This window comes from Scomber scombrus, chromosome 3 (genome assembly GCF_963691925.1).
Source record: "Scomber scombrus chromosome 3, fScoSco1.1, whole genome shotgun sequence".
In the NCBI taxonomy this organism is placed as follows: Eukaryota; Metazoa; Chordata; class Actinopteri; order Scombriformes; family Scombridae; genus Scomber; species Scomber scombrus.
In genome coordinates, this window is record NC_084972.1 from 21,368,937 (window position 1) to 21,394,441 (window position 25,505).

Consider the following 25,505-nt stretch of genomic DNA (forward strand, 5'->3'; position numbering starts at 1 on the left):
TGATTTCAAATGTATTTTGCATTATCATTTTATCACTGTAGTATGATCTTTAATTAGTGCAGTAAGATTTTCCTAATGATTACACTTTAAAGGGGATGTATCATACACACTTCAGGGTCTCTCTTTTTATTCTGGAGCTCTAATTTAGCTTGCATGATTAACAGTTCAAAAAACTCAAAAAATTTAACTGATAATGGCCTCAGTTCAGCCTCTGTCTGAAACAGGGAGTTTTAGCTGCTGTGTCTTTAAGGCACCCCCTCCTGAGGAGCTCACCCTGTTCTGATTGGCCAGCTCCTGGAAGCAGCCTAACCCTAACCCTGCATAGGTAACAAACAGGTGTAGGATTTTATTTATTTTTCTCGTTCTTTGCTTCTAATGGAAACTCAAATATATCTGTATATGGAGTTCGAATATAATCCGAAACATGCAGGTATGGACAACGTGAACAACCTTAGCAACAAAGGTGACTGAATGGACAACCATTTGTGGGCATGTGCGAACAACTGATGTCATCACGAGGAAGAAGTAGAAGTAACAATGCAAACTAAGCGTTCAGAGCAGGCTGTAGCCTTGGATTTTGACTTGCAGGGTGCATTTTTGCATACGTTCAGTTCGTGTTTTGGGACTTTGATGTTTAACATGCTTTACCATGCTTAACAAAGACATCCGACATCATAACAGTATAAGAATAACAGAAATCGCAAAAAGCACAATCTGTCCCCCTTAAAAAATTGCAACATTAGTGTGTAAAATAGCAGCTATCAGAGGATACCAAAATTGTAGATTTCTCTAATGACTACATCTGTACAGACCGCAAATCCAGTTGTGCCAAACCTTGGTTTCCTTGCAGCACACTTAAAGACATGGATGACCAAGGTGAACAATCACACAACCTCATACTGATATCCAAACACTGCACTCCTTTCAGTTAAATAGAGGATAGTTATTTCTCCACACGACTCATTGAAAGCTTTGGACTATTTGTTTCCATGTCTTTTTAAGCCCTTACTCTAAAACAGCTGTATCTTTCCTATGTCTCCCTTCAATATACAATTTAGGGCATGAGAGGAGCACACTTCGTAAACGCCGTCGGCAGAGGACTGTGTGTGCACTGTTTGCTGCTATGAGCTTTACTTAAAAAAATAAATAAAAAAAACAGCCGGAAGATGACAGGACAAAGAGGGAGAAAGAAGATTAGTGAAGCGGGAAGAAAATCCCACACAGAACAGCCTGGAATTGGAACGACTGCAGAAGAGGAAAGTACAGACTTACACTACCTTCTTGTCCTTTCTTGTCTCTCCAGGGGTACAGTAATTATTCTTTAAAAGATGTAAAACAAATTCACTAATTAAGAAAAATTCAATAAACCCTTCATCAGATTTGATTGCTGATTCACTGCCAAGCATTGAAATTTCTGGAAGCTCACAGCTTTTGGTTGGCATTGATATTCTCCCATATAATTGATGGAAATGTATTCATTGACCTTTATGCAATTGAATGGTTTCTTTTCCTCTTTACTCTAAACCACTCAGATGGCCACATCTCTTTTTCTCATAATTTGTTTGCCTTCAGTTTTTCAAACATGAGAAATATAATAATAATAATAGTGTTTAGTCAACCAGAAGAGAGCCGGAGTGAGTCACAGAGCTGCAGTGTGAACTGTAGCGACATCCTAAGCTCATTCTGGCCTACATGTTTCATGACAGAGACACACACAAAACACATAACACATTTCCAAACTGCCGTTATATAATATATGTGTGCATGAAATTATGCAGACGACGGAGTTAGAGGGGAACATGGCTTCAGTGTCCAGATCAGTCTGTGGCAGTTTGAACATTAGAAGGGGCTCAAGTGCTTTTTATTTGCACATTGACAACAGCATACAAAAAACATTACAGCCCCATTATTGTTCCACTCTTAAACTTGAGTGTGCGTTGTTGCGTACAGCAATAGCTCAGGGAGGAGAGTATGATATGATCTGTCTTGTGTTTTGCGTTGGAGGAAACAGCAAGGATACGCAAACATAGTGGATTCACAATGTCTGAAGCATTACTCATCTGTCAACACACACACACACACACACACACACACACACACACACACACACACACACACACACACACACACACACACACACACACACACACACACACACACACACACACACACACACACACAGACAGAAGTGAAAAATGTGGGTTATTGAATGCATTAATAATTGCTTGCATCAAACAATGTGTAATTATACTAAAATGTGTACTTATTCAGTAATTAAAAAGCTTAGTGTGATCGGTCTTCAAGTGCAGATAGGACTACAATTTTAGAATATAAAATGCTATTTTGGTGGCGAGTACGATATTAACACCTATCTTGATTGTGTATGTTGTGTGTGTATATGTGTGTGTGTGTGTGCAGCTCTATGTGTGGTGTGTATGAGTCTGGTTACATGCGGCTTTGGGGAATTATCAGATATTATATATCTACAGTATGTGAGTAAATATTCAAGGAAGAAACCTCCTGCATTTTCATTGGCTCAGTGTAGATTATCCATGAAAAATACGAAAACACTTGTGTTCTGGGCACATCTGGCATCAACAGTAGGCGCTATTTCTCATGACATAGTGTAACACATACCACAGCCTCAGAAGAGCATGCACATGTTTGCAAATTCCACTATTTTAATGAATTATTCAATTCAATTTCAACTCAACTCAAGTCCAATTGAACCCTGTTTAACCCTGTTTAATGAGTCAATGCAGCTAATACTGAAGCATAAAAACAAAAAGAATCGGATGGCAGGTTAATTTAAAACACAGGAAAACAAGTGAGGAAACAACAGGATTATTGTGCGGCTTTAGAGTTAGAAGGTTACTGTCTTGTCCTGTCTTTACAAAGACCTTAACAGATGTCACCTCAGTGAGCTTCCCGCTTTAGAATGAGTGATGATGCAGTGATGTGACTCGGTTGAAACAGGGGGGGGGGGGGGGGGGGGGGAAGAACTAAAAACAGATTAAAATAACCATTCCAGCCTTTGAAACTACTTCAGGGAACATCGTAGATTTAGCCAGGCTATTGTAAAAGATTGCTCTCTGAATGAACTTTAACAGTACTGTGTGGCTGGATGGAGTTACAAGATTAAAACACCCACATACAACTCAGATATCAGCATCAAATCCCCCAAAGCACCATTTAACCTTCACACACACACACACACGCACGCACGCACGCACGCACGCACACACACCAAAATATAATTTGCAGAGTGTGTTGCAGTATTTTTAGGCACAACACAAAATTCAAGATTTAAAACTGCCATAGCAACCGGTAGAACAGAAGCACAACACATAATAAAATCACGATAATAATTATACAACAACACACTAATTAGCAGTTTGCAAAACAACAATCCATTATTTAAACGTAGTAGTAAAAGTACAAGATTCCCAAAACCATCCATGCATTAAAAACACATTTCAATCAGCTAAACTAATTATGTGAAAGCAGAATGTCCACAGTTGATATTAGGTGTCTGGGATTTGACCTCGTTACTGCTCAGTGCAGAAAGGATTGGGGGAAAAACAATAATAACTTTGCCCCAGGGTACCTTAGACCTACAGGTTGATGCTGGGTTGGTGGTGAAGCTTATGAAATGATGTGTGAACAGCAGCATCAGCAGCTGCAGAGAGTGATTGCGGCAGTAAAGCTTTCAAATGAGCAATGCAGCAACAGGCAAGAGCAGGGCACTGACAGCTACAGTACAACGCCATATTGCAAAAGGAACATTGCACTCATGTGAAAGTAGAACATTAGATGTACCCTAGCCTAGGCTAGGTTGCTAGCAATACATTTCCAATTATTATAGCTGTTTATTGTGTCGTAGTGAGAATTAAACCGAATGCAAAATATCCATGACGTCTGTAACAATGGCATGTTCAACAATGAGTCTGATCCTACAGACAAATCTGTAGCAGTGTTTACAGGCTAGTCAAGGCTCAGTTTGGAGATCAATAAATGATCTGAAGCTGCAACTATTAGTTGATTAATCGACTGAAAAATTAATTGGCAACTATTTTGATAATCGAATAATTGTTTTAGTCATTCTTAAAGCAAAAGTGTCAAAATTGGCTCAGCTTCAGCTTCTGAAAGATTTGATGCTTTGTCATACATGATAGTAAACTGAACATCTTTGAGATATCTGAAGACATATTATAAGATATATTTACATCTAACAGTACAATAACTACAAGCACTACAAGGAATGGAGTGTTTTAACTAACGATTTATTTTAATATGCCAGACCTTGCTTGGTTTAGAAGAAAGAAAGGAAAGATATTTACCTACTAAAATACATCTTAAAACCGGTCTGTAGAAGCAAGGTACATTCTGAAAATTCTGGAAGATGGCACAGAGATGCACCATCTGTGATTATTTACACTACAGTCACACCTGTATTTTGTTGTTAGCTTTTAAGCAGTATTGGAAGAAGCATTCTTAAATTAGTATAGCTGACACATTATTTTTTACTAAAATGGCACATAATCATTTACATAATTAACTGAGAAGAATTGACCATGAGGATCTACTACTGTTTATACCACAGGGTTGAAATATAATTTACAATACCATTGAAATGTGTTATAATTAAAATAAATTAAGACTGTCAGCCACTAATCTGACATCTATATTAGTATTAAAATCTACATACATATTTATTTACATATCTTAACAGTGAATGTTAGAGTAGAGGGTACTCAGTTAAATGAGAAAACAAACATGTGACTGCTAGAGGAGGTGTTGAATTTTTTCAGAAAACTGGAGAGATGGGTGGATACGTGTGCAATTAATGAGGTAATGCAACTTGACCAATCCAGCCTGAAATCACATATTGATTTATGGAAAGTTCTATTAAGTACCTTCATTTAATTGTTCCATCAGCTCTCTTGCCACCAACAAACATGTGTATTCATAATTGACATTTAAACTCATCATTTTGTGCCGTTAGGAATCTTAGTTTTCACTGAAACTATTTCAAACCAAGATTAAATTCGGTAGGTCGATGACAAATGTGTGGTTAACAATATCTACACATTTGATGTACCTCATAAATTACACAAATTTGGTGTAAAAGTATTTGTTGTTTATTTTCTTGCACCTGTCAGGGCCCGGTAGTGTTGTTATGTATTTTGTAGGTTTAGTTTTTGTCTTGTCTACTTCCTGTTTTATTTTGGTGTGTTTTCCCTTGTCTTGTCTAGCTTCACCTTACACCTGTGCCTCGTTATTATCCAGAGTATGCTCTTTCCTTTCTGTGCCAGATCGTCTTGTCAGTTTCTGATCAGTTTCCTGTCAGAGTTCCAGCGTTCATACCTCAATATATCTTCTAGTGTTGTCGACCAGTTTTGCCTTTTGGATTCCGAGTTTTGCCTATTTTGTACTTCTGCCCTGTGTATTGAATTTCCCGGTTTTTGACTTTTGCATCGATTAAACGACTTGAGAACTCTTCATCCCTGTGTCCCTGTCTCTGCATTTGAGTCCATCTGGTCTGTGCCTGATGACACCATGTCAATCAAGGTACTCCACTATGTATCATCTTACCTATGTCTAATTAAATGTGCATTTTAGTCTGGCTTTCACTTGCTTCTGACTCTAATATTGTGAATAATATCGGCTTCCTCCCTGCTCAGTGACATGGGACCCTTCAGCGGTGTAAGATAAAAGTGGCTGCTTCTCTTTCTCTTTCACAAAAGGGGTGTGGAGCAGCTGTGCAACCACAGAAGTGTGTGTGTGGTTAATGGTGCATTTGCTTTTGATGTTCCATCACTAGGCATGGGCAGGAATGGCAATCTCCATGGCAACAGGCGTGCAAAAACTGAAAGAGTCCTAGTTAGTGCATGTGTGCGTGCGTGTTTGTATCACACACATGTGATATGTTTGTGGAGGCTGGTGTACTAATATCATGTGAGCTTGCCTCGGAGGATTTGCATCATTGAGTGAAATCTGTATTCCCTCTTCTTGTAGTTTTATTACAATATGCCTCCTGAAATTCCTGTAAACCCAGGGGTGACAGATGTTGACGTTTTAATAGAAACAGTTGACAGCAAGCAGAACTGCAACTTCAGTCTCTACCAAGCCACATTTGCCAAAGCTGTGTATATTCAAATGAACTGTTCCTGAGGCGGCCACTCAAACTCAAGGAGAGGTACGGTGAGGTGTAAATCATGGAGCACTTTCAAACTAAACTATGGGATAGAAACATTCCCAAAATCGCTTCTAATTGGGAAATCTGCTCAATTAGTAATCTTTCAAAATGTATTTCTTACTCTCAATAAAAAGCACCTTGCCTTTGGGTGTTACAGTTGACTCAGGTAAATGCAAGGCATGTCCTGTGTGGCTGGCCTATTGTAGATGGTGGTTAATTAATTATTGAAAATATGACCAGCTTCCAAAGCACGACTCCCAACGAGACTCCTAATGTATCAGCAAGACTGAGCATGAATAACATATTACAGATTTTTTTATATTTCAGTCTGTGCAGAGGTCTATATCAGCCACTTCTGTGTAACATCATCTTAATTCAAGAAAACCACCTCATCTGTCATTAAATTACTACTGAATGAGGACTGTTTGACCATGAAAATACATAGTAAAATGAATTATGTGGGGATGACATTACAGATTCCCACAGTGTGCAGCCACACTGATGATACAACACAAGGAGGAAAAAAGGGCAGATATGGATTAACACATGGACAATACATGATGACATGGGGTCATGATGACGAGCGTTAATTCAACATAGATAGAAAATACGTTTTTATACCAACTGGTCCTCCACTCTCCCTGAATTAACAAGGCAGTATTCACAGTGAGTGAGCTTATTAGTCAGGATTCAATGACCTTATCAATATTCATTTGGCTGAAAAGATGGCCCACAGCAATGACCAAGAAGATAATATTTGTCCTAGCCTTGACAATCCAATAATGAGCTGCAGACATATTGCCAACTGTCATGAGTCTACATTCAATATTAATTCAGTCAAATAGATTTGAAGATTGAGTACAGCCTATAATACTAGCAACTAATGTAGTGGTGAAGACTGATGATGGCCTCTCCAGTCTTTTGGCTTTTCACATGAATATCATTCAGGAGGCTATTAGCTTTCATTTAAACAGGCACTTAGTTTTAAGCATGGTGAGAGTTTTTGAGCCACCCCTTTTTTCAGTATTCACTTTCATTTGGTTTAACAGGTTTCTAATATCTCCACTAGTTCAAGCTCAAAACTTTGCAAATATGAGTGTCTGGGCCCTGACAAGAGCAATCTTCGACATCATGTCAGAAAGATTCAATTCTCATGGATCTTTGTGTGATACAATGCTAAATCTAACAACCACAAAGCATGAAACTAGATGGATAGAAAAAAACTAATCTAATGAGAGATCAGACCTGACTTTTCAATCATTGACACACAGAAAAAGCTTTTAAGATTCCTCAGGTGAGTTGATATATGCGGCGATAAACGTTGTTTAAAAAAACAACAACTTTCACACATATGATGGCCTCCAGTCTTTTGGCTTTTCACATGAATATCATCCAGTAGACTATTAGCTTTCAATTGAGCAGACGCTTAGTATTAAGCCTAAAGCTAGCAGCCTGCATGTGTTTTTTCTCCATGGTTTAAATGCAGTATTCATTTTCATCTGGTTTCACAGGTTTTATTTAATATCTTCACTAGTTCATGCTCAAAGGATGCTGATGGGAGTTTTTGTTAGGCACTTCATGATACACCCGACACCAGCAGTTGCAAATAGCTGAGTGTTCAAACAACTATCCAAACAAATGAGTTTCAAGATAACCATGGTTGTATTAGCTAAGGCTTTTACCTCACTGCCACCTGCTGGCTGGGGAAAAAAACCTGTTCAGATTTCCCTCCATTTTCTACTCAAATATTAAAATACAGCAGTCTAGTTTACGTTTCACGTCAGCTTTCAACCACATATATCGTCGAGTGCAAAATAATCACAGCTTAAATCATTGCTTTGGCCGTGTCGCTTACCTTTCATGTCCGACTACATTTCCCATGAACCACCGGGCAGCAGGCAGCAGGATGCGTGACGCATATTTTAGTCGACTCTTACCGACAATAACACATCTGACCCAATCTGGCCAGATGGATGTAGTTAAACGATAAAAAAAAAAACGATAATTGTAATGTATAACAGTGATGTGGCTGCATATAGTAGCATTGCGTCCTGCAGTCTGAAATGTTTCTGCTACTTTATTCTCCCGTAGTTTGGTTTTCTACGTTACTTAGTTAGCTGTCTTGCCGATATAACTAGCTTGTTTTATTACAGCTCTCGTATCTAGTTTAAAATGACTCTGCCAGCTTTGCACAACACCGGCGTGCTTTACAGGAGGATACTGTCGCAGTTCCCTCAGGACATCAGCGTAGCTTTTGCTTATGGATCTGGTGTTTTTAAACAACTCGGCACCAGCCAAGGTCAAATGGACGTAAGTGACACCTGTCCCGACAGCTTTCTAACTCACACCACAAGTTAACACTGCTCACAGGGACATTATAATTCAACTTTTATAGATAATACATCTGTGAGTAAAAACAGTCAGCGACTTTCCTCCTCAGTGTCCTAAGTTATACTTTGTCTTTTCCTTGTAACAGACATATTCACAGGGTTTTTTTTCTCTTGCACACATATTGTGAAACGTGTTCTTAGGTAGGATCAGTGTTAGTACATACAGGGGTGGGGAAATGTGGTTAAAATCTGTATCACTGTATTATTATGAAATTCAGAATTTTCCTATGTAATTATAATACATATATACTGTGCATCTCAGTATTCAGAAATGTTTCAAATATGTGTGAACTGTGTGCTCCACTGTTATGCATTTCATCTGACACAACTCTACATTAATGTAAACTTAAATAATGATGCGGATGATGAAGTTATTAAATTGGTGGTTAAGGGAAACATTAATAATGATATTTAGCATCGTATTCTCCATGTTTTCACCACTTACATTTACTATAAAGGCTTAGACATAATGGAAAAAAGCCTTAAGCTGTTTTAAACCCATTTTCATTTTTGGGAAAGTTTTATTTTGCCTGTGAAAACAGAAAAAAAAAACTATTTACATCTGTCAATGATAATAATCTGGTCCAGATTTGATAGGTCTGAGTGATTTTTGATCTGGTCTAATGTGGTCTGGATGGGGAAAAAGTTGTGACATTGCCACTGTTTGTTTTTTTGTTTTTTTTAATAAAGGCTTTACAAATTTGAAACTGTCTTGGCAGTCTAATCTAGACCAGATTTGGTGAGTCTAACAAATCTGAAAGTGGGTTTAAACCAAATTAAGGCTTTGGCTACAATGTCTAACACACTTTCATAAGTGTAAGTGGTGAAAAAACAGAGAATCCACCACGAAATATCATTATTTGTTTTCCCTTCCCTCTTTTCCTAACAAATTTTGGTATTTTTTCATTTCTATTTGCTCAGTTTCATTCATTTGGAAAACAGAATGTTATTAAATGATAACACATTATGATCATAACAATATACTGTGAATTTCTCTGCTGTTCTCGTCTTTGATATATTTAGAAGAACATGCTGGACTTTGTGTTCGCGGTGGACGACCCAGTGACGTGGCACACCATGAATCTGCTGCAGAACCGCAAACACTATTCCATCCTCAAGCTGCTGGGGCCCACCATGATCAGCTCCATCCAAAATGAACATGGGGCTGCGGTGTATTACAACACACTTGTGCCTGTGGATGGGAGGGTAAATCACTAGAATCTCACATGAATAGTTATGTCACAAAGAGATACTCCAGAGGTAGTCTAGTGATGATTACAAATCTAAAATTACTACATGTTGGAGAAAAAAAAAATCAAATTTCAAATACTAAAATAACATGGCATTCTCTTCAAACGTAATCTAAGCTAGTTTGAATGTTTTTGTATGGTGAGAATGTGTTAACCATATTCTGTTATCGCCTTCTCCTCCTCTCCTTAGGTAATCAAATACGGGGTGATAAGTACAGATTCTCTCATTGATGACCTGATGCACTGGAAGACCTTGTATGTTGCTGGACGCCTTCACAAACCAGTCAGTATATCATCTGAGTGACTGTTGCTGAATCAGTCAGAAAAACAAAGCTGTACAAAACTGATAACTTATTGTGCAATTATTTATGAGACAAACTTCATTTAAACCCCTTCAAATGTGTTTTCATCTTTTAACCAAATGAAATAGCTGTTCAATGATACACACAAACGTGCGTAACCATGCTCATGTGTGTGTATGCATGTGTGTGTGCTCCCATGCAGGTGAGAATGCTCGTGCAGAATGAGAACGCAAAGCTGCGCGCTGCTCTGGTGGCAAACCTGAAGAGTGCTGTGACGGCCTCCTTCCTCATGCTGCCAGAGAGCTTCAGTGAGGAAGACCTTTTCCTGCAGATAGCTGGTCTTTCTTATGCTGGTAACTCAACTGCACAACTACATAAAACTCACACTGCTATACTGTATTCACATGTATCAGATGCATTCAGCTCTATTCATAACACAAGCAATCTCTCCAAATTGGTGCACAAACACAGTTCTTAGTGTTGTTATTCAGTGACAGCAGAGTGAATGTTTTCCTTTATTTTATTATATTTTTTGCAATAAAACTGTATTTAGCCTCAAAAACCTTATAGTTTGCAGGTAGGTGTACTTAGATATGCATGTAAAGTAGGCTCCAACGTGCTGAACTATTATTACTTCATTTCTCAACAGGGTTATGTTCTAGTCATCTGGTGTATAAATAGTTCTTGTTTAGTTATGAAAAATCACTTGATTAATTCAGCAGAGAATAACTTGTCAACAATTTTGACAACTGAGTCATTGTTAAAAATAGTTTTTTAAGAAAAATGGCAAATATTTGCTTGCTCTAGCATCTCAACTGTGATGATTCACTGCTGCTCTCATTGAATATCTTTGCATTTTGGAGTCTTGGGCTCTGGGCTCTAATCTAAATGATTAACTGATCAATCAAAAAGAATAATGCAATTTATTTTATTTTTCATTGCTGCATAGAACTACTGTTTGATTTGTTCAGATATGATAAAGAGAAGCAGAAGTGGATAAAATAATGTGCTGCATCTTTGCAGCTTTGTTTTTAGCTGATTGACTCTTCTGTGTTGTCTATTAATGGAAAAAAAACAATTTGTCTGTGCCTCCCAAGGCGATTTTAGGATGGTGATTGGAGAGGATAAATCCAAGGTGACCAATATCGTCAGAGACAACATTCAACACTTCCGGATTCTGTACAGTAACATCCTAAGGGACTGTCATCAAGTGGTCTACAAACCTCAACAAGGAAAATTAGAGGTAAAATATAGGTAGCAAACACACTAGGTAGCTTAACTCTTTGTGGTTCACCTACAATTTTGCATTCTCTGCCACATCACTCATGTTTCATTATACATGGACCAAAGTGGAGTAAATTGTACACGAGTCAGTGTGATTTAAAAAAACAAACAAAAAAAAACAAAAAAAACCTTTAGAAAACAGCATTTAAATCCATATAAACTAAATTGGCCTTTTTTATTTAATATTTTGTTTAATTTATAATGCAATACCTTTAAAAAAATTAAATAACAATCAAAATATGCATATTGCCAGAAAGATGCTGATTTCCATAATTGTGGGTAAAATGTCTCGGCAGTACTGCCTAAAAATGCTCATATTAATATTAATGTGTCATGCCTTTTCCTTTGAAAAAGGCAAATAAGGTTTGAAACTAACAGTGATGTCTTTGGACCTTAATAGTACAGTGTACTAGATAGACTTGACTTGATAGTCACAACCCATTTACATGTTTCTGACTTCACACTGTGCCCTGTTTCCTGCTTTACATACAGCATCCACTAGTACAACATGAAACAATATGTGCACAGTGTATGTGTGCATTTAAACACAAAATAACATGAATAAACATTACTCTGATTTTCTTTGGTGTAAGGTTTCTTCTTGTTTTTTATTTAACTGTCACCACCACTCCCTGCTATCCTTATCTGCTCAGACGTCACACTTACCTGAAATAACATGTTGAGTAGGTTCTGGGGAAGAGCAGCTATTCACTGTGTGTCTATTGTAGGTGACATATGTTTATGTGTTTCAAACCTTTTGCAATAAACAGTACTTTGGGGAATTGTGTGTAATGAGCTCTGCATTAGGGGAATACACTTGTACGTCATTAGACAGTTTGAGAGAAGTCAAACAAGCATGATCCAGTTCCAGACTGATGTGCAGTTGATTCAGTCATTTCCAGAGTTACTGGTTTTCATTACAGCTCATTATTATATTTTAGTCAGTCAGTCTCACCATTGCAAGACTGTTGGTGTTTCAAGTCATGATAGCTCTACCCACTCCTATCTCAAGCGCATCACTTCCTTCTGAGTATGTATGATCTGCTGTCACACTTGATATTTGTAGTGCTACTTACTTGAGATTTAATTTGTTTTTATTGCAATGACCACAGAACACAAACTGTAGTTAAACATTCGACTTGAAATACTGAAAAAATCATGAAAAAAAAGGCTGTTTATGACTGAATAGTTTCCTTGACAATATCACTAAGAGAAAGAAAATCCGTTCTTATACTTCTTAGTGTGCTCTAAAGCTCTGTTCCTCAATACAGTATGGGTGTGAACTCAAAATGGGTTATTAGCTTTCATGACATGACATGAATATTGGTCTGTTTTTATTAATTAGGGCCTTAGGGCAAGACTACATTGACACAGGATATGGGTTAATATTGCAGAGATTCCTGCTGGGACTACACCAACAGATAATTTAAAAGATTTGAATTAATAGATGGTATGCCGTGTGTCAGAAGATGAGATTCAGGTCAGTACAAGCACATGCTAATGTAAGCGCCCAGATGAGACCTGTGGATGTGATAGTTGGTGCAGCCGCTGGTATTTACCTGCAGTTGCAAACTCTCCTGTATGTTTCTCTGTTCATTTATTCTTGTTTGTGTTCCTGCAGGTAGACAAAAGCCCAGAAGGCCAGTTTATCCAGCTGATGGCACTGCCCCGCACCTTGCAGCAAAAGATCACAAAGCTGGTTGACCCTCCGGGAAAGAATCGAGATGTGGAGGAGATCCTGCTGCAGGTGGCTCAGGACCCAGACTGTGGAGCTGTTGTACAACAAGGTAAAGAATGAGTGGAGGTGTGTAGAAAAAAGGTAAAGATGGCGGGTGAAAAACGACAACCTACTGTAGAATATGATCTCTGAGGTACAGTGCACGTTAGATGTACAGATATTGTGGCCAATATTAGGTCAGGTAGAGTCTTGTTATGAATACTAACAAAGCCAATACATCGTCGATAACAAAATCTCCTCTTGGTTTCAGATGTAGACCAGCCAGTGTAAGTTTTATTCAGTGGAACACAATGCCGAAATGCATCATACCACCAAATCTATCTGATACAGAATCACATTTGAATGAAAAAACACTTTAACGCCCTTGTTTTGCCGATCAGTGTTATTTGAAAGGACGGATAGGTTGTGTTCCAGTTTTATGTAATTTGCTGGATTTAGACTGATTCAGTCATACCAAACTGATGGATGTATATATATTATTAGTTACTTTTAAACTGCGACTAAGCAATAATATGTCAGGTAATTTTTTTCTTGAGAAACGATACACCCACTTCCCATAAGGAGCACTCATACAATTATATTGCAGAGTGAAGAGATATTCATTACTGTATAATTACATGCTTCAGTATGTTTTTGTTCCTCCTCAGGTATCTCTTCTATTGTGAAAAACTCCAGTATAACACAGAGTATCAAAGGCATTGCTACAGCTGGTAAGCATTCCTTTGTTTTGTTTTATTTTATTTATTACAAAATCCTATATTATTCCCAGCCATGCTGGGTTTTTGGTGTCTCAGTATGGCCCTCAAGCACTGCATGGTTATTAGCTTTGATTAGAAAAATTGACAATACTATAAAGCCTTATAAGAAATGGCTGGACATTTGTAAAGTTCATTCTTAAAACTGTCACTGAAAAGTGTGTCCTTTTTTATTGTTAATGATTGTGCACTGTGTGTCCTGGTTGCCAGGCATGTGGAAGACAGTGTCATACAGCTCCAAAAAACTGATAAAGATGTGGAAAGGCTGGAGGAGGAAGCCGTCTGTGTCGCAGATGTCGTGATACTGTCTGTTAATCAAGAATCCTGTCTGTCTTTGTAACTGTTACCCGGACAATCGACGCCCATCCTTTGATTTTATCCTGACTGAGCTGCAGCTCCAACACTCACACACTAACCTCTGGTTGTGTCACTCCTGTGAATGTGATCACTGACCAGGCATACAGATGTCTGAATAGTATGAATCCATCTGTTCAACTGCCCTTTACCCATGCAATTTAAAAAAAAAAAAAAAAGTTTTATAAAAAGGTTGACATTTCACGAGTCTGATTAAATTATGGCTGACATTTAAAGGTACTACAGATTGGACCTTTCTGGATGACTACAGTGACCGGCGTGTTTCTGCTGAATATGCTACATTGAGAGTCAGTGGAGTAAAAACTGCACAAAATCAGGGTGTTTAATAATGATATTACTTAGGTGTAATACAGATCATGCATGTGTCATACTTGTGTGGTTTCTTTGAGAATGGTGCTACGTAAATGTCAGATTATATTGACTGCTAAGATGATTCTGTTGCATTAGTCATTAGAGGTTGCATATTATCATCACCTTGACAAAGATCTCAGTGTGCAGAGTTTTGATGGCTTTGATGCGTTTCTGTCAGTATTCATGAACTTAAAATAGGATCACACGTAGTTGAGAAGGTGTTTAGGAGGGTTTTATCTTATCCCTTATCAAAATAAAAATAGTCCTTATTGTTAACAGAAACATTGAACATCTGTTTACCTCTCTACTAACCTTGTATTATGATGATTTGACCAAATGACTGCAGCTCTTCAGTGTAAAAATCTATTTATTGGATCCTCACAAGCACTTGACGTCTAATGTAGTGACAGGAAATGGGTTTAATAAACTTTTTCATATGACCGTATAAGCAATGACTCTTGTCTTCAGTGCTATGATCTTTTTAACATGATGTAAATCCCCAAAATGTGATCCAAAATGAGTCCACGATTAAAGTAAAATCCTACTTTAGTGTATTTCGGGACATATTGACGCTCAGGAGGTGTAACTCAAGCATTTCTTCCATGTGAAATTCATTACTGCCTTTGCTAATGTGTGCTCTTTTTTTGGCAACTTGCATCTTTTTTTTATTTTTTATATAAATTGAGAAGAACTTAAAAGGATGCTGATTTATGTCTGAATCTTTTAGTTAACCTTTCTTTGCATTTTTAGGTTTCTAATTGTTTTCCTTGTATTTCCATGTATGTGTCCAGCAGGATTAGCCAGATTTACCAGTGTAACTGGTATAACAAGCAGTAAATATAACAAAACATAACTAACATTATGATCACACAATAAAAATGAGGTTCTGTCCTTCTATGTTTTGATTTCTGCTACTCTGAAAACTTAGTTAAGAACCCACCGAGGGGATCAATACAGTGCAATGTTATTGTGACAGATTGAAGTGAGAGACTCATTCTGATTATTGACAGTAGTTTATTCTTGTGTATTACTATATGTGGTAAACATTTTGTTTTAAATTAAAATACAAGAAATAGCACGTCATGTAAAATAGTGTGAAAAATGATCTTATCATACAGCAGGCCTTTTTATATCAAGCATTATGACTCCTAGCAGGAAAAGCATGGATGTTTTTTCTACTTAGCAGTACATCAAGTAGCAATAATTTGCCTCAGCCAGCTACAACATAAAATGCTACACACAGTCATGCATCATGTAACAATGACAGGGTTCATTCTGCCTACATTATGAGTACTTTTAGTATGGACAAATACCACTGTACTGTTACAAGTAAAAGTCCTGCAATAAAGTACACTTGACATAAAATTCAAAAGTATCAAGTACCAACGGCAAAAGTGCTCAGAATGACCCATTTGCAAATAATATTTATATTATTTGATAATAATAATAATAATAATAATAATAATAATAATAAATCAGACTTATATAGCGCTTTATGCGGTGCTCAAAGACGCTTTACAATTTCCCTATGTCCCTATTTAAAACTATGAAACAAATGTTTATAAGTTATAAAAGGTTAAAAAAAAAAAAAAAACAAGCAAAAGAAGACAAAAACAAAGGTTAAAACATGACGAGTCCAGTGGGAGCTAGGAGTTGAAGGCTAGTATGAAAAGGTGTGTTTTTAGTGCAGATTTGAAAGAGGAGAGGGTTGGGGAGATTTTGATGTGAGGGGGGAGTGAATTCCATAGGGTGGGGGCAGCAACAGAGAAGGCCCGATCACCCCCCCAGATGATGATGATAGTAAATGGATGTATCAATGTTTATGCATTGTTTTATTAGGGTTTTTTTTATTACACCTGGTAAAGGTGGAGCCAATTCCTATTTCTGGTTTATTCTATAATAATGTATCATTATTTATTTCTTGGTTATATTATGTATTAAAATCTAAATCTGCAAAGTAAAGTTAATGTAGTGGAGTTGAACTTAATGGACAAGTACCTCAAAATACCTCTTGCACCCAAGTACAATTTGACTGCAGTACTTAAAGGTATTTGTACCTTGAGCTATTACTACTTTTCCTTAAGTCAAAGTCCTGATCCACTGCTGACTGCTGGTCACCGAGCATTTAAAGGGTTAATTGCCTTGCTCAAAGGCACTGACTCAGTCGTTGTCACGGGAGGGAGTTATCACTATCTGCTAAACAGTCCCTGAGTCATAACACAGTGACAGCAGCCTGACCTTCAGAAGATGTGATGCAATGGTTCATTATCATAATAATATATGCTGATATCACTGTTTCATGGCTCCACCAATCAGTGCGCTTCACTTTCACCACCTGCTAGGAACTGAATTCCATCATTCCAGGCATTCCTGCCTCCTCCTCCCTCCTCCTCCTCCTCTTCCTCGTTTACAACCAACAGCTCTGCTACTATTGTCTTGCCTCGTACAGGAGCGTTTAACCGCGGCTTTTTTGAGGGGTCTTCAATCTCTGGAATATACTATTTTTGTGCATGTGTGCGCGCGTTGTGTTTTTTTTTAAATTTATTGCTTACGGACGTTATAATACTGGAAGATACCAAAGTGGCGCTTGAAGGAGGTACGTAATGTTGCTGCTAAACATGAAGTTGTGACATTGTTTCGGAGGTTGTGGGATGAAAGTGCGCTCTCTGTTTGAGTCGTACGGGACACATTCAGTCAGCTTTTGTGAATTATTCAGCGTGTAAAGAAGAGTGTGTGAAGAATGGGCTTCAAACAGGGCTGACACACTACCAGACAGTTGTTACAAGAGGGTGATAGTTGAAATTTCATTAACGAGTTGACTGGCGGGTTCCCAAACTTTCCCATGTAAAAAGAAAGCAATACATGCTTTCCTGTCCTCTAAGTTTGAAACCTAATCACAAAGTCAAGCAGCGATTCATTTCTTTCGTATTGCCAGCTGGTTAAAGATATGTCCGTGTGCTCGCTCTGATAAGGAAGCACTCAGAGCTGCTGAGAATAAACGTGGACGCACTTGCCACCAACTTTGTTTTTGTCCCGAGTCGCTCTCGTGAGAAAGTTTGTCGTGTTTCTTTGCGCGCATCACGTAGACAGCGTTGAGGATGAGGAGGTCATTAGTTAGAAGCTGCAGGAAAAGGTCTTAATGACTATCTTGCTCAAAACGCCATTTTCCTGCAGAAATGAGGGAAAGGTATCTTAGGAATGTAGAAAGAGGGAAGAGAAGCGCGCTGGAGATTTTCTTTATCCACAAATACCACTCATAGCAGACTGGAGGCTCAAACTGAAGAGCAAAAATCCCAATAATTCTGTCCAAATATCATAAGAAGGTCAGATATAACCAAACGAACAGTAAGACGGTGATGAAATAATATTTACAACAACAACAACAAAAGTAAATATAGCATTATGGTGTAAAATACTAAGTCTTGCATTGAAAGGAAGTATTATAAACAATTCTTGGCATCAGTTACTCATATGCAGAGTGTTCCCTAACAAATAAATGTATTATATAATTTATAATATTGGACTGTTGGTACAGATGCTTTTAGATATTAATGCTGTAGCTTGTCATGGTGGAGCTATTTTCTCAACTTCCAAGGACTCTGTCATAATAGTAATAACGTTTAGGAGTATGCTTACTATCAATTTGTACTCTTGATGCCATTTGAACTATCAGTATTTTAAAACTTTTCAACCTTAATACACTTCAGACCTGTTTTATAGTGATACACAGAAACATGTTTCAGTTTGAATCATGTACATACCACTCATATACCTATATAATTATATTAAACTGAGGGTCATTTGATTGCAAATTGCATGTGGACTCAACTTGACAGCATTGATACTCACCCATTGTCCTCTCAGGCACCTCCTTGCAGAACAGAAAGTCCTCCAACATGTTTCCTCCCATGGATAGCAAACCAAAACAATCAACTGAGCCACACTTGCAATGTCTATTGATTTGTCTAGCTGAACAGAAAATTGTTCACAGGAACGCAATCTACCCAGTAACTGTGACTGAATGTGAACTGAGAGCACTTCAATTCAAAAGTGTTTTTTAAGACATTGGTACATGTCAATTGTTTTCTTGTTCTGGTTTACTTTTTATCAATTGAGGCTGATTGTTTGGTTTACTTTTGGTTACATATCATTGGTAGTTCTCAGAGTAACTGCTATATGGGACTCAAACTGCTGTGGCAAGACTACATTTAGGTTGGACAGAGATTCACAATGTCCATAATCCAATAAATTTGGTTTATTGTCAAGCCCTACTTTATTTACTTTTGGGTAGTTGCATCATATTGTATAAGCCGATCACATATTTTGTACAGAAAGTCCTTATCTACAAAGTAAACTACAGCTGTTAAATATAGTGTGGAGTAAAAGCTCACATTTCAATACAATGTGTATTACTTAAGTGCAGAGTAATTGAGTAAATGTGCTCTCCATCTCAACAGCAAAAATATCAGAAGGTGGTTTGTTATCGGAGCTCAACACTTATTATGTACTGACTGAAATGATCAGTAGGATCAAGTATCAGAAACTGTCAAGTAGTGAAAGTTGGCGCTGAATGCTTGGTCACATTCACTTATCGTTATGTCATAGCTGACATTTGCATCATGAATCTAAATCAGGGAGGACTGTATTCTACTTATGGAAAGTTGTTGTGCAGCTGCTTAAAACAAAATCGAACACTGAGAAATTTGGCATACTATTGTCAAAAGAAGAATATAGGGCTGGGCGATATGTACGCAATCAAATATCACAATATTTTTGACCCAATAACTCGATATTGGCACTGCGACAATATTGTAGAAGCTTTAAGAAAATATTTGCACAATGAGATTTTATAGTAATAATCATTAGTAATATGGATATAATGACTAAGTGGGTAAAGGCAAATAATAGAACAGTTAAAACGGTCCGACTTATGCCATATCACGATATTACAAAATCCAAAATCTAACAATATCGAGTCTCATATCATGATATCAATATAATATCAATATATTTCCCCACCCAAGAAGAAAATGGTTTTGTAGTGAAATATTAATAAACATATTTATATTCCTCCAACATTATGCAATTTCAAAAAAAGTGTAATTTGGGTGTCTGTGCAGAAACTATTGCATTCACATCAAAGGTTCTCAAATAATACACTAATTATTTCAAATGATGTGTGAGGCCTGTGAGATCTTAAGACAGTGTTATGTTTTGTTTTTTACGCCTGGAACTTGTAATGACTTGTAATCTCTCACACATTTGTGTCTAAAGTGCTAACTAACTACAAAGCCAAAGAGTTTTCAGTTTATCATGTACATTTTCAATACAGTGCCTTTCCCTCTGTCCCGCAGGCACCCAAGCATGGAGACACCACTGGATGTTCTATCAAGAGCAGCATCATTTGTTCATGCGAATGAAGAAGAGAGTAAGTTTTAACAGACTTCTATTTTGTCTTGTGTTTTGTTTGTGTCAGACTGAGTTCCTGTGTGGACTGTCGGGCTGTTGGAAGGTGTCACTGTGGAGAAAGGATTTGTATGGTTAGAGGTGCGTTACATATCCATAAGGTGCAACTTTATGTTCAGTTAGAAGCCTCGGGCCCTGTGTTCTGCCATGACACAATAGGCGTCTTTGTGCTTTGTAAGCTTCCAGTAGCAGATACACAGGCAAATAAGACCAACCGCGCTCAACTGCCATCAGCACTGCTTTTTAACCGCTGCTTGCTTGTGTTAACCTGCTTTCACTGGAATCAGGGTGGGGTGTGTCTCTGTCTCTTTCCTGCTTGTGCCACTGTCTTCTTTCTCTTCGTCCGTCTTCTTCTCTCTTTCCATCCCTTCTCTTCTATCTGACTCCGTTGTACTTTCCCATGCTTCTTCTCGTCTTTTCCTTCCTCCTCTCCTAATCGTGTCTGAGGATTTCTGGCGTTGCTGAAAAAAAATTCCTTCCGAGATTAAGGAGAAATGGCCAATTCTTCTCAGCAGGCCTCTCCACAGCCAGCCGGCCACTGAGCTGAGGGAAATCTGCAAGGACACTTCAAATTCAGTGGATACCACTGATAGTTGATCGGGATTGTTTAGAGAAGGCAGTTTGGTGTATTATTTTCTCATCGATAGCTTAACAGATCATGTATTATGTATTTGATAATTGCTTTGCGTGGTTGTGCAGCGCTTAAACGTTGTTGTTGTGGAGGAGGCATTTAAAAAAAGCTGGGAGTGACAGGCAAGTGGTTTTGTTCATTCATGTGAATGTGTTTACGTTGTGGAGGAATTTGAAGCTCCTAAAGCACCACTATGGTTTCAAAGGAGGAGAGTTCTTCAAATTCCTTGACTGTCTTTCCAAAAGTTGCATCATAATTGGGATTAACATGGAATATATACACAATAATATAGGATAATCACTTGTTTTCTTGGTGCATTGAGAGACTGGGAATATTTGGACAGAGCTTCAACTGTAATATCTCTCTTGTCAGCAGCTTGTTACCCATAATACCACAGATTAAATGAGCTGAATATCAGCTTCCTTGCACTTCTGAGTAAAATGGCATGGGAGCTCTCCTGCCCTCCTCCCCTGCTCCCTCGCTCCCCTGCAGTGTTTTTGTTTTTTCCTCTGCGCTGATGTCACTTTTTGTTGTGGGTCGTGCAAGGCCTCTTTGTCCAAAGACAATGCTCTCGACCTGTTTCTACAATAGTGCAGAAAAAAATAGGAGAACCAGTCAGCTAGCTAGCCTACTAAACTAATCACCCAACCAGCTAGTCTGCCAAACAAACTCAGTATTTGTCAGTCGGCTAACAGGCAGTTGAGTCAATAACCTCTGCCTGCTATTTGCATTTATGACCAGCTTTTGTATGCAACGCCCATGCACTACTTGACACCAGAGCACTTTCTACAGAACAGGGAGAGGCTCAAGCGTGCCATTCGCAACTTGTCAGGGCCGGTGGGGCAGTTCACAACTTTCAGAACCTGAAATGAGAGGCATTATTAAATTATTTTTAAACCACACCCCTGCAGGTAACCTATCTCTGTTGAAAATGAATTACACAGGTAATTACACAAATGCCTAATGACAGTACGTTATTAAAATACTGTGGAAAAATACATTAAAGTAATCCCAAAAAAGAATTGTTGGCCAGGGTCCAGATTAATTAATGCTCTGAGAATATGAGTCATTATCTAAAAGTTAATTATTTTTTAAAACAATGTGGTTAGTCTTGAATGAGCACTTTAGTATTTCTTAACTGATTGCAAACGTGAAATGACTGTCCTTACAGTCTGTAACCATAAACCTTGTGATGGGTTGATTTCAGCAGCTGCATCTCTACAGAGCAGAAGGCCTCAGCCCACAGTTCTAAGTTCAATACAATTAGAACTACAATTCTGCTCTGCTTCACAGGTTCAAGTAAAATCAGTTTCTAATCCAGGATAACACATTTGCAGTTTGTATAAAATATAACCTCCTGTGCTTTGAACATGGATTCAAATCAGCAAAAATTCCTCCAAAATACTTAAATGGGGAAAATAGAGAGAAACCTCATGTAGAACAACAGAAGAGGGACGGAGCGACATGTGACAAGTATTACACAAAGTAAACAGAAGTAGCAGTAGTAAAACATTTCAGCCAGTGAACCTAGTAAAATAACAGTATTAGAGTAGGGAAGTAATATACAAATATATAATATGTCTGCGTGCTGTTTGGGGCTGGGCAGGTGGCGGACTGCCTGCTGCAGCCAAAAACAACACTGTGAAAGCAAAGAAGAAAGACTGAACCAAACGAATAATATTGCAGGAAGTAAATCCAAAACAATGAGCTGAAAGTAGCTAAAAACCTTTGTCAGCTGGCTTTTTTCACATTTGACTTATTGTTCATATGGAAAATGCTGATTGTGGCAACTTTAAAGAGTTTTACAGTGTAAAAGTGTTTGTAGAGAAGGATATGAATAAGAGAAGATCAGAGAAGATATCTGGCAAGTTGGTTCATGCATTTAGATCCACTACTGTGATGTGTTGTGATATTATAATGATCCCATAAGAAGGAAGCATTCGTCAGTTCTCTTTCCATGTGTTATACGCACATATGCACTTCAGCAGATCCTCTCTGTCAGTGGACTTGAACTCCCACCCTTTGTCTGCAGGACGAGCTGTCTGGAAAGCAACACTAATCCCAGGTCTCAAGTCAAACACTCGCGACCTTGAATATACAGTAATTACACACTTACTGAAACAGTAGTGAAGTAATCTGTGTCTTTATGTTTAATGGTGGATGCGGAAAAATACTTAATACTTGACATCACCCCTCCATAGCAATTTTGGTGGATACTTGGAAGAACTATGTCTTGCTGCGTACTCCACCCTTCCTGCAAGCGACATTTGAAATCAACCTTAAACCGTCTGGATTTCACTGCAGGCCCAACTTCAAGGGAAGCTCAAAATATATTTGTTTATAGCTCAGGGTTCTCTAAAATATAGCATTTTTGTACTTTTTTTAAAGAGTAAATTCTTTCTTCTGTCTTTAGTGTGAGTTCAGCAGGCTCTGACTATGCGTGTCAGGTCTTGGATGTCCATACAGGGCCGGTGGTTTAGGGCCCTGCTAAAGAGATGAAATATGGACCTTTTGTTTTTGACAGGAACCACAACAAAAGACGAACCAGTGCCAAGAGAAGGTGGTTGGCTGTGTCCTCTGCTCTACTTCTGTACAAGCATAGTGTAGATACACATACACACAAATCCTGCTTGTTTGTTTAGACACGCACACACACACACACACGCACACGCACGCACACGCACACGCACACACACACACACACACACACACACACACACACACACACACACACACTTACAGAATCCCCCCTTCATTGTTATTGTTTCCATGGTTTGTTCAGATGTCGGCAGTCTTTTCCGAGCTCTTGGGGAGAGTTCGGTCTAAGGGAAGCAGCCTAATAAACAGGCTCCTCCATACTGTTCTGTGTAATTCCTGTGCTGAATAAGGATACAGGAGGTGGACAAAATAATAGCAACACCGTACAGCATGTTACATTCGGACACAATGACACCACAAACTGCAAACGCCACAGAGTTGATTCAACACCAGCGTCAACACTGAACTTGAATCATAGTTTTTGTTAATTGTTAGTTGCAGCTCGACTTGGGTGTCCTCAGTAATGTTGTATATGTGAGAATTACAGCGAATTTGGTTAATCAGAGTTTGCACATTTCTAAACTGCTTGTTAGGCCTCCTAGCAAGTCAGCAGTCAAGACCAGTCAGAGCTTGTCCATGTTTAATGCTGTAGATCAGCACTGAAAGTGAAATCAGAGCCCTTGCATCACCACGCTTTGTCTAAATCTTGCTGGAGGCAAACAGTAGTGGGAGGTTATTTGACCAAGGATTCATGTCTGTAGGTGGGGTGGGTTGGATTTTAGGGTGTGGTTTATGGGGTGCTTCTTCATCAAGGAGTGGGTTTGCCCTCCAGCCTGCAGCGCGTGTAACATGACATAGGTGTTAACCAACTAGAATAGCGGTAGTATACAGATGGTGAGAAGCATAATCTGTCTCTGTAACTTGTATCTTTCCTGTGTGGCTTTTTAAGGCGTTCTGAAGTTAAGAGAACTAAAACTTTGACATATAATGTGGAACTTTTTCTGAGGCAGCTCATCTCAAAAAAGAAGGCAGACTTTGATGTAATGCACCTGTAGGCAGCTAGTGGTCTCCTTTTAGGAGTGTGATCACTCTTTTCCATGGTCAAAATTTCTCAAGAAATAACACGTGTAATGTGCACAGATGTGTCTATTTCTCATTCAGGACAAAATTAGGAAAACAAGAATTAATATGACTTTTAATATCAGGTTTTCAGTCATACCATTGCATGATTTGTTTTTGTTGATTTCCTAGGCTGTATAACATGAATTTGCATTTTGTCAAGCAAAAAAAAAAATTCTAACATTGCAATGACACATTTTAAGTTGTGTCCACGAGCATGAAAAGTAATAATTAAAAATATTATGTCAAATGAATAGTCGTTGTATTGTGTCCTCACATCTGTGTGTGGTGTTTGTGTTTTACTGGAATATTAATGATGAACTTGATTTTAATTTGACTTTCAGAAAAACCATAGACAACATGATGCATCCACTGAACTAATTAGCCTTGTGATAGCATGATAGGATAATCACTGATGTAAGAGTCTGACTGAGTGACTTATGATCAAAACATTTATGGCAGCAGTTTGCAGCAAATAAAACAGTCATAAACAAAACAGCGAGGGACGTTGCAGAGCAGACTCTTGCATGGTTCTCAAAGTGAGACCTCTACATTAAATACTACATGCTCTCTTAAACACCAACCGTGTTTTATTGCTCATTTTCCTATCAGTTCAACAGTCAGTGTCTGTTACTTTTCTTGTTGATAAATGGGGTTATATGATGTCACCAACTGTTAATGCTACAGGAGTTATCGCCTCCTATCGCTGTGTGCGTGTGGGTCAAGGAGTCTGCGGTAGATTAATCTTATTTATCAGCAAAGCTTTCATCAGACGATATAACGCTCGTCTCACTTTAACACTGACTTTACGTTACACGCATGGTCTTTTATTTCCTTTTTACCTCCTTTTTGGATCATAAAAGACATTGACTGTACAGCATGTGAGGTTTTAGGAATCCTGTCACTGCTGTTAAATTGTTTGATTGTGTAAAATGAAAGTGTAACCTAACAGGGATTGTACTGTAATTAATCATTATCCAAGGCTGTGACAGATAGACATAATATATGTTTTTATGTTCATGATTGGTTGCAGATTTCGGTGCTTAGATCTACATCAGGCTGGCCGATTTGAGCTTTGAACTTTAAAACTGCGGGAGTCACCCAGTG

The 25,505-nt window shown here is 38.2% G+C and overlaps 1 protein-coding gene across 1 annotated transcript; it reads left to right on the forward strand.

Moving 5' to 3' along the window:
• Positions 1–8,137: 8,137 nt before the first annotated feature.
• On the forward strand, positions 8,138–15,112 carry tamm41 (TAM41 mitochondrial translocator assembly and maintenance homolog). Its single transcript, XM_062416636.1, has 8 exons — positions 8,138–8,509; positions 9,613–9,795; positions 10,030–10,122; positions 10,344–10,494; positions 11,239–11,384; positions 13,047–13,212; positions 13,811–13,873; positions 14,129–15,112. Exons 1-8 carry the CDS (start codon positions 8,372–8,374, stop codon positions 14,218–14,220), a joined length of 1,032 nt encoding a protein of 343 aa, XP_062272620.1. The 5' UTR covers positions 8,138–8,371; the 3' UTR covers positions 14,221–15,112.
• Positions 15,113–25,505: the final 10,393 nt, after the last annotated feature.